At 42.4% G+C, this 9,840-nt stretch overlaps 1 protein-coding gene across 1 annotated transcript in view; it reads right to left on the bottom strand.

Moving 5' to 3' along the window:
- Positions 1-9,840, bottom strand: part of Cacul1 (CDK2 associated cullin domain 1) — a gene marked incomplete in the record, with an annotated part of 73,990 nt that overhangs the window by 2,893 nt on the left and 61,257 nt on the right. Inside the window, 3 exon segments of the mRNA XM_008827320.3 lie at positions 3-1,831; positions 2,235-2,278; positions 8,747-8,885. Coding sequence (XP_008825542.2) covers positions 1,791-1,831; positions 2,235-2,278; positions 8,747-8,885 — 224 coding nt within the window.

Raw genomic sequence — 9,840 nt, 5'->3', positions numbered from 1 at the left:
AAAAAAAAAAAAAGTGCTGGGGTATATTTATTAGGCTACTAAACAACTTACCCACACTTTAAGAATGTTCCAGTTTTACTCCTTTCAGAACTATTAAAGCCGCCAGGAGAAACCAGTTCCAGGTATTCTTTAAAAGACTGTGGCAAGCATTCCATTGAGAAAAGTGAGAAAACAGAATTTTCCCTCAACACTGGAGCAGACCAAGCTGTGCGGTCGGTGAGAGCCTGTGAGCTCTTACACAGGGCTCACCAACACAACCCAAGATGCTCTCGGTGCAATGAAGCCAAACAAAGCTACCACAATCTCCTGACTCTAGGTTAAGTACTTGAGAGCAAAGCTGATGGTCTTTACTATCCCCCCCCGGCCCCACCCCGAGCAATCATTGTACAAATCAAGGACTGCCACTGGGTGACAATCTCTCCCAGGGTCCCACTGCTAACTCTCCCACCCACTGTGCTGGCAGAGGCAGCCTGGGAGGGGCGTCAGTATTGATCTGGTGGATCCTGGCCACATAAAGCCTCTGCTCACTGCACATTCAAGCAAAACTAAGAAGAAAAGTATTCTTCCCTTGCTACATGTATTTTGCTTTATCATTTGAAATCAGCTAGAATAAGTCTCAGACTTTTCTGAGAATCTAAACAGGACTGCTGGTACGGTGAAACACAAAATACAGCTTAACCACAGCCAAGGAGAGCCTTTAAACACCAGCAAACTCTCCCCACCGCACTACAATAGCAAGCATGATGTAAGACACTAGGTACACTTTCACAAGTGCTTACTACACCCATTAGAATGAGATAGATCAGGAACCACTCACCATGGACTATATTTGGTTTTAGTAACTATATTGCTCCCTTGGGAGTCACAGACAGCAGCTCCCACTGTTAGGCAATCTCCACAGTATAACAGGGGGGCTGCCCACCCCAAACTAGGGCTCTACCCACACTTCAGCGGTTGGTGAAATCAGGGGAGGTGCTGGCGGGGGAAGGAAAGCCTCAGTGAGAGTTGGTCCCCACATGAACACCAGCGTGCCCTCGGCAGCAGGGTGCAAAGCTGACCAGTGTGCAGTGTTTCCATGTTCTCAGTCTGATCCTGCTACAAAGTCGTATCAGGTACCTTGTGGAGCTGGCTTGGGGTATCAACCTCTCCAGGAGGCATTGTGAGCTTGACAACACGGTCACACATTTGCAAAGTGCACAGAGCTCAAGGCACAGTGTAGAAAAAAGCTGTGAATCAACGGGGAAAGGTTGCAGTGAAAGCAGGGTTGGAGTTTCTTAAACAAGACTTTCTAATGCTAAACAATTATTTTAAAACAGGTTGAGCATGGATTTTGAAAACACTGTATTGCAACACCTGCTTGGTATTAAAGCAAAGATCTCTTGACACGTAAAACCAATACACTGAAGTGCTAAGTTCACAAACGTACACAACAAGTGCTTTTAAAAAAGAAAAGAGGAAAAAAAGATTCTTCCGTTCTTGTACTTTTGGAGGAAGCTGCTGATTTTGGCTGTTGGACTTCGCTTAGCACGGCCACTTTCCAAGGTGCTTACCCCTCACACAATCTGTGGATAAACTCACTAAAAGACTGTCCCATTTCAAAATCACCCCCAAGTCTAGCAGCAACTGTTTTTGTCTCTGAAAATTAAAAATCAAAAGGAAGAAGTCCGGCACCCTCTCCAAGAACAGCCTTGCAACAGAGCTCCTGAGTGGTCAGGCCCCACTGTAGCCTGAACAGTTTTCTGCAGCTCCAGTGTGTGCTCCCTCCGGGAGAAGAGTCCATTCAGCAGTCACTATCTGTACCCCCTGGAACTTGCACATGCGGACGAGCTGTCTGAAATAAAGAGCAGAAGGAAAAGCACTGAGGGGCAGCTAGCACTGAACAAGAGCAGAACTCTGTCCATACAACTTATACTTCTCAACCCTCCCCACCCAAGTCTCTAAAAGTTCCACAGTTCTCAGAGAACCAGAAAGAAGCCAAGATCACCAGGAACTGACGTTGGAGTACTACCCCATCCTTGTGGATAATAAAGAATCTCGTGGTCTCCTGGCACCCAACTGAAAACTAACACCACCAACCAGCCTTCAGCATTGTCACAGCTACAGTCAGGCTGACCTGCCCCACACAGGCCACGATGTGCCACCTAGATCACAATCCACATCACACACTACCACGCTTATCGCCAGCAGCCACCTCACATCACGAGACCATCAAAGGCAAGAACATGGTTACTTACTGTATGCCAACTCATCCCCTGCTCTCTTCCGGGACTGGTCACCTCTAGGGATAAGAAAAGTGGAAGAGGCAGTCAACAAAACCCAGTGACTTCACACAAGACAGCAGAAATGAACCAATGTAAATGATGGTAGAAAGAGCACACACTTCAGCTCTAAGCCAACAGTCAGTTTTAAACAGACAAACATAGGCTGAGTCATCTTCAGCCTGGCTGTTCTTAGCTAAAGGGTGTAGTTAAATCTAGGAAGTTCTTAAATGAAGATGAAGACCTAAGGAGGGCTTACACTGAGTTCTAGAAACACAATTCTAGTGTCTGCACACTAACGTATGTCTGTGAAGACAACCCAGGTCTTGCTACCTCCATCACAGGAACCTACACACACTTCAAACATGGATAGAGGGGTTAAAAATCCCCTCAAAGCTCCAAACCAAAACTCTCAAGCCTTTGGAGTCAGAACCTTAACTTGCTTTAAGACCCTTTTGTGGGAAGAACACAAATCTTTACATATATCACCCAGCTTTTCCTCAAGTGCCCAGATAAGTCCCAGATCTGTGTTGCAGCTAAGAAAATAGTGGTTGTGAACAGCCCTATGCCTCCCATGAATCCAACTCTCATCTTTCTGGCTTCCCAGACACTAATCCAGGCTCCAGTGCTTGAGTAGTAAGCAATAATCTCAATCCCCCACCCCCACACCCGCACTTCTCCTCAGTCTCTGGTGCTGATGCAGCTCCTCTCATCTCTCCCTTTTTCTTGCTGGTCTTTGTTGGCTCTGCCGAGCACTGCCAGGAGCCACCCTTTCTTCTCCATACGCATTCTTCACTCTTCTAAAATGGGACCACTACCAGATTTACAGGCAACTCTGATTTCTGTGAGTCCAAGAATGTAGGTCCAGTGTCTTCATCACCATGGCGAACACTGAAAACTGACCATGTCCAGAATACAATGCAGACTCCCCTCCACTTACTCTTTCCCCAGGCTTCCACTTAAATAAATGGCACCACCACCCACCCAGTTACTCAAGCTAAAATCCTAGGTTGTCCATGATCCCTCTCTCAACGTCACCCTGTTCCACACACAACACCAAGTGAACAACTATCAACTACACAGCTACTGTCTCTATACAAGCTGCCACTGTACCCTCTCTCCTTCCCAAGAGCAGGCCCCTTATTATTTGCCTAGACAAGAGCCAGAGCTTAAGTAAAAAGGTATAAATAAGAATAGTTCATGCTTCTAATTAAAACCCCTCACACCTTTCCATTACAGTTCAAAATCAATCTCAAGTCATTTCCCAGCCCAGTGTCATGGCTCTAGTCTGTCTCTCTCACCTCTTTTCTAGCCCCTGCCTCGGTTCACTGTCCTTCAGCAACCTGAGCTCTCTGGTCCTCTGGGCATTTTCTTTTTTTTCCTACTTGTCATTCTCTCCCCCAGGCAATCACACTGGTCCTCCAGTCTGGTCCTCCTCTGATGTCTCCTTGGAGAGGCAGGATCACGCCACCGTATCACCAGGAATAGCTCCTCACACTCCATTCTCTAGTTCTCTCCACCGCACTTAGTTTTATGCATGTATTTTTGCAAGGTTATTATTTGTTTGCCAACATTACAGCGTAAGTACCATGAAAGTAGGAACTCTGCCTGTCATTCCACCCTGGGGCCCAACAGTGTGTAGCACATACCAGACACTTAAAAAACTATCTGTTGCATTAACAAATGGGTACGCAACTCAGAGTCTCAAAGATGATGACTAAAATGCTTACTTGAGTAGCCTACACTTCAATTAATCAAACAATAAAGCAGTACCTGACTCTTATGTCAATGTTGATTTTGAAATATGGGGAGATTTTTGAGTAATTTTATAGTTTTTCAATGTTTACCCCTTCTTTTAGTTTGCTTCCAACCAAGGCAAACATTCTTACTGGGCTGATAAGACAAGGAGCCTTGATGGCTAGCAAAGAGGCCATGCCACAGAACTAGAGGGGTGGGCTTCTTCATGCTGAATACCTGGAGAAGCTCCACACAGCATTCCCATGAACAGTCCTCACAGCCTAAAGAACTGTGAACATACCCAACTTTGCACCTCTATAGTGAGTTCTACCAAAACCAGTCAGTGACTTACATGGGTATTTACACTAGTATTATTACAGTACATGTGCCAAATATTGTGAAGCAGTTAAGCCAATCCTTCACACCTGGAACCTCAAGTTCTTATACACTGCATCCAACCCTGCCCCTCAATGGTTAACTAAAAAACACAACAGGTACAAGTAATTGGTGCAAGTCAGATGTAGAAACAGCGGACAGGAAGAATGGAACTGTGAGATGTGCCAGAGATCTCTGAAGCTGCTAGCTCTGAGCCTGCTAGCACTAAGCCAGATCTCTGCCACGAAACAAATTAAGTCCAAATTCAGAAGAAACCTTCTCAGCTAAAAGACCAGCAGTATCTCTACAAGGTTCCTTTGTATTCCAGAAATCTAGGCTACCCTTTTTTCCAAAGGAACATTTGTCTTTGCAAAATGAGTAGAATACTCTTTGGAGGGGCCCTGGGCTGGTCTGAATGGGACAGTCCAGGTGAGGGCCTGTGTTTTCTAAGTTCCCAAACAAGCTCATCTCCACAATGTGACTTCTAACAGCAGCCACCATCTGCCCCTCTCCAATCAATTCAATTACTCTCAAGAGAGAAAGAAAATGTTCCTTTGAACTTACACGTTAATTCTAGCTTTGAAATAAGTTTCCACTGTATTTCCATGCAGCAAAAGATTTTGCTTCACATAAACTAGCTCACCTGAAGATGTGCCCACCATCTAGAGCAGGGCATATTGGACGACACTCACATATTACCTAGAAATAGTTCAAAGACTTCCTCACATGAAAGCTGTGTGTTGCCTATTCAGGAACCCAATCACGTAAGTGGAACATCATATTAAATGAAGCAACAGCTTGTAATACTGAACAGGAATCACATGATTGGTTAGGCAAAACCCACAAATGACTGCTCATGTCTAAATAGGCAGTAAAAGACCCCAACCAAAAGCCCGTGTTATATTTAAGGTTTTGGGGGTTATTTTCCCCTTTGACATCAGTGGACACCATTTCCTCCAAAACAATCCTAGCCAGATAATGACCAAAGAAAACACAAGTGTGACAGGGCAACAGTGGGCAGTCCACAAGGCAAGCAGGTAGGCTTTCCACAGTGGCTGAGAAGAGCAGTCCTTGCTGACAGGTGTTGACTGAACCTAAAAGTGGGTCTAAGAATGTCAGCTTTGGCAGAGCCTACTCTGTACAAAGTACCTGTCAGGATAATTTATGAAGCAGTTTAATCCTCATAGTAAATGTATAACAGAGTGTTAGTTCTAAAAATGGCTCAATTAAGTTTGTGAAGCAATACATTTCAATTTCACTACCTCTTGGAATACTGCTTAGTGTTTAAAATTCAGCCAGAAGCTATACTAAAGAATTCCCTCATGAGAAACAAAAGTCCCAGTCTACACCAAGGCCGCTCAGCCATGGCTGCAGAGCAGCACAACAGTGACTGTGGGGTCAGTTATTAATCTTATCCCGAGCAACTCTGACGTAAGAACTACACACCCAGCAACTCTACATCCCGTTCTTTTGTTCCAGTTCCCAAACCAGGATGAGGAAATGTCTCTGGATGTTTTAAGAGTTTCAGAACCCATTCTAAAAGGTAAACTCAGAGTGTATGGACACATCCACAAGAACAGTGTTCCTATACCACACCACGAAAATATAAGTTTTCAGAAGGCTGACTTAAAAGCAAATATCCAAAACACAAGTAAATTTATAAAAGAAAAAAAAAAAACTTAAAAGTCAAGGTAATCCTAGGGGGCAGAAATCGCCAAGTACATGCAATTACTTCGTATTTATTTAAAAGTAGCTACGATAAAACTTATAGTTCAAACTACAGAAACCACAAAAAAAATCTTGAAAACCTAACATAGTTACAGAAAACTATGACACCACTTTTACGTGACTTAAAGGGAAACAAAACGGATTCTGAACAAAACCAAAGGGGGTCAAATTGAGGAATGTCATTTTGGATGAAGCATCAAGTTTTTTTTTTTTTAATTTTTAATTTTTATTTTTATGTATCCTCTGCATGTGTATAGGTATATCATGTGGGTGCAATGCCCAAAGAGGCCAGAAGAGGGTGTCAGAATCTCTGGAACTGGAGTTAAAATGGTTGTTAGCCACCTTATAGGTGCTGGGAACTGAGCCCTGGTCCTCTGCAAGGGCAAACAGTATTCTTAACTGCTGACAATTTCTTCACTATACAAAGACCTCATAGAAATAAAAGGAAAAAAAGACAAAGAAAAAATGAGCAAAAGACACAAACAGGCAGTTTGCAATAAAACAAATGCAAACACATGCTCAGGTGTCCTCATGAGAAGAGAAATGCAGGCTAAACTTATCCTGAGTTCTTTTACACTATTAGAAAAGTGCAGTTACTTATACATATAGCACACATATGGCCATCAAGAATAAACACTTTCAAGCTCTGCTATGGGTATGTAAAATGGTAATTTGGCAGTATTCATCAAATTTCCAACTGTATCTACCCTTGACCCAGCATCCCACTCTTGAGGATTTTCCCCCTAGATATACATGCATCAAGCACAAAATAATTCAAGTGGCCATCTACCAGGAACAAGGTAAATAAGTCATACTAGTCTAATATAGTCTAATCTAACCAGAGTGTAATGTGGGGGGAAAAAAAAGAATACAAATAAGGGACTATTTTGTTTGCCTATATATTTAAAAACAACACAAAAACCCAAAACAATAGAAAGAATCACAAGAAACTAATAATGGTGTTACTTAAAGGGTTGGGGTAGAGAGGGAGACAAGTGGGAATAAAAATTGTGGGTTTTTTTTTTTTTCATTTTAAAATTAATATGGGCCAGGCATGGTGGCCCACACCTTTAATCATAGCACCTGAGAGGCAGAGCCAGGCTGATCTCTGGAGTTCAAAGCCAGTCTGATCTACACAGAGAGTTCTAAATCAGTCAGGACTCTGGAGTTCAAAGCCAGTCTGATCTACACAGAGAGTTCTAAATCAGTCAGGACTGCATAGTGAGATCCTGTGGCAAATAAATAAATAAAATTAATACAGGAGGGAGGGGCTCCCAAAGCCCTAGCTGAGGAGTTATTGTCTGCTGATGGCTGCTGGGGCAAGGGGGGTTACTTTCCTTTGGGGGGATGGTTACTTGCAGGCTACCCATGTCCTAGTGGATGTCCCTACACCCACACTCACTGGCAGAAATAAATGGACTCCATGGGTTATTTAAGGGGGAGGGGCACGAAGTTAGAAGGGTATGGTATGTTGAGGGGTATGGGGGAGCTGGAGGGGGGGAGTGGGTATGGATATGATTAAGATGCATTATATGAATCTATGCAATTTTCAACAAAAAAAAATTAATGTCATCAAATGGCTTAATTCTACGCACAAGACACTGTAACTAATATTGGAAAACACATGACCCCTTGGCCTCAAGGAGAAAAGCCATCTACTTACCCCCAGCATTTCCACTGGCCCTATCTTCTTTCAGCCACAGGAGACAAACCTACCCTCCCATCCACACAGCTCCTCCACACTGAAATCTCCAATGTAAGCTCCCAGGAAGAGAAGTAAATGGCCAGTGGACTTCTCACTGTCCCTAATACCTCATAACTGCAGATGCCACCAAGACAAAATGACCATGAATGCCAACCTATGGACTGACAAACAACAAGAAGTTCCCTTTCTTCCTTAACCTGTGCTGAAGCAGACATAGTAAGTAATCCTGGTCAAGACTAGTTTTTATCTGAAATGCAATTTGGTCTTGGAACTTTTTAAGAGAAATGTCCATCCTCAGCCCCATCAAATAAGTGAGCCAATATTCAACTAACTACTTGAGTCTTCTTTTCATAACTTTCCTGAAGGCCAGGAGCCAAATACCAGGAAAACAGGTGAAAAAACTAAGTGAAAAGATTGTGGAACTATAAGGTATTATTGCACCCTTAAATGAAGTGCTGACATAACTAGGTGCTTTTCCCACAGGAAAACCAAGAGTTCTAAATGAAAAAAGAAGAGTTTTCCAGGGTATGGTCATGATACGAAATAGTAAACATTTTAGAAAACTAAAAAGCAGGGGAGGGAAACTTTTGGAAGTATATAAAGATTTAGACAAAACATGCATTATAATATTGATCACCAAATTTCTACAATGTTTTTTCACACATCAGGACTCATGCAAAGCTGGAAGGGCCTTGTAGGCTGCCCCACCTAACTGCCCAGCAGGAGAAATCCCTTCAAAACGTGCGTGGTGATGAGATGCTTCCCCCATCCCAGCATCTCCACCTCCTCTGAAGACAAGGAACCTTCCAACAGCATGGCTGGCTTCTAGTGAGTTTTCCTCCCAAGAGCCTAGCAACCTTCCCATGCTGGATGGACACCTAGGAAAACAGGCACCTAATGTCACTTAAAAAAAAAAAAACAAAAAAAAAAACAACCAACTTGCCTTGTAAAACCATTCTGTATAAGTTCCCTTTGAAGCTTCTGATCTTGAGCAGCATATTCAGAAAGTTCAGATTCCACAGCCGGAGGGAGAATGTTTGGGATAAATTTAGAAAACAGAGTTGGAGCCATCTGAACCCATTCTGTGAGGGAAAACAAATGGTTCAATAAAGAAATAAGCTAGTGGACAGGCAAATTTTCTTTTGTTTAAACAACAAATATATTAATATTTATATTAATATCAATATACAATATATAAATCAAATAGGAAAACCTAATGCAACCTTATACCTATTTTGGTAAAGAACAAACAAAACATTCTATTTTCTTTATAAAAGTAACAGTATAAAGAAAGCAGACATTTTTACATCTTACTGAGTCAAGAGGATTTATGAAATCTCTATAATTTTTTGAATGGATCTTGTAAAAATCCTCTAAACATAGAGAAAAAACAGAAATGAAATTACCAAACAAATCTGAGTGGGAAGGGCCTTGGACAGAAGCAGTTTAGTGGAAATACCAGCGCTATGAGCCAGTTAAATACTACACTGGCCACAGGGTAATAACAAGCATACCCCCAAAAGGAAGTAATTCCAAAGGGAGGGAACAAACAACTGAAACTTTATTAAGTGGGTAGTGCTTTGGAAATAAAAAGTCTTTTTAATCCGTGTTAAAATTTCATCGTGTGTGTGTGTGTGTGTGTGTGTGTGTGTGTGTGTGTGTGTGAATTAGCAAAGAGAATTCAGTGGTTATAAAGAAAAAAACCAAGAAAATAAAGTCGCAGAAAAATATTTCCAACAGACACGACAAAAATGCCTATCTTTATTAGTGTTTGCACAAATCAGTAAAACCAGAAAGACACGTGACAGACAGCTAAAGCAAGCTAAAACAAGTGGACACTCTGCATCCACTTGGAGACTGCTCGGCTACACAGTATTGGCCAGCAGTCCTCAGGGAGCACTGCTTGCTCTCTTCAACTATTTTAGTTTAGCTTGAAAACCATAAAAATGTTGATGCTCTTTCAAGTCAATAAACCCACTTAAGTAACTCACTCTGAAAGACCACATTTGATGTTGTACGAGGGGAGGGGAGGGGAGG

This window comes from Nannospalax galili, unplaced genomic scaffold, assembly GCF_000622305.1.
Source record: "Nannospalax galili isolate Female #2095 unplaced genomic scaffold, S.galili_v1.0 scaffold31, whole genome shotgun sequence".
Classification (NCBI taxonomy): Eukaryota; Metazoa; Chordata; class Mammalia; order Rodentia; family Spalacidae; genus Nannospalax; species Nannospalax galili.
The sequence above is the reverse complement of the archived record's forward strand: the minus strand, read 5'-3'. Positions and strand labels throughout refer to the sequence as shown.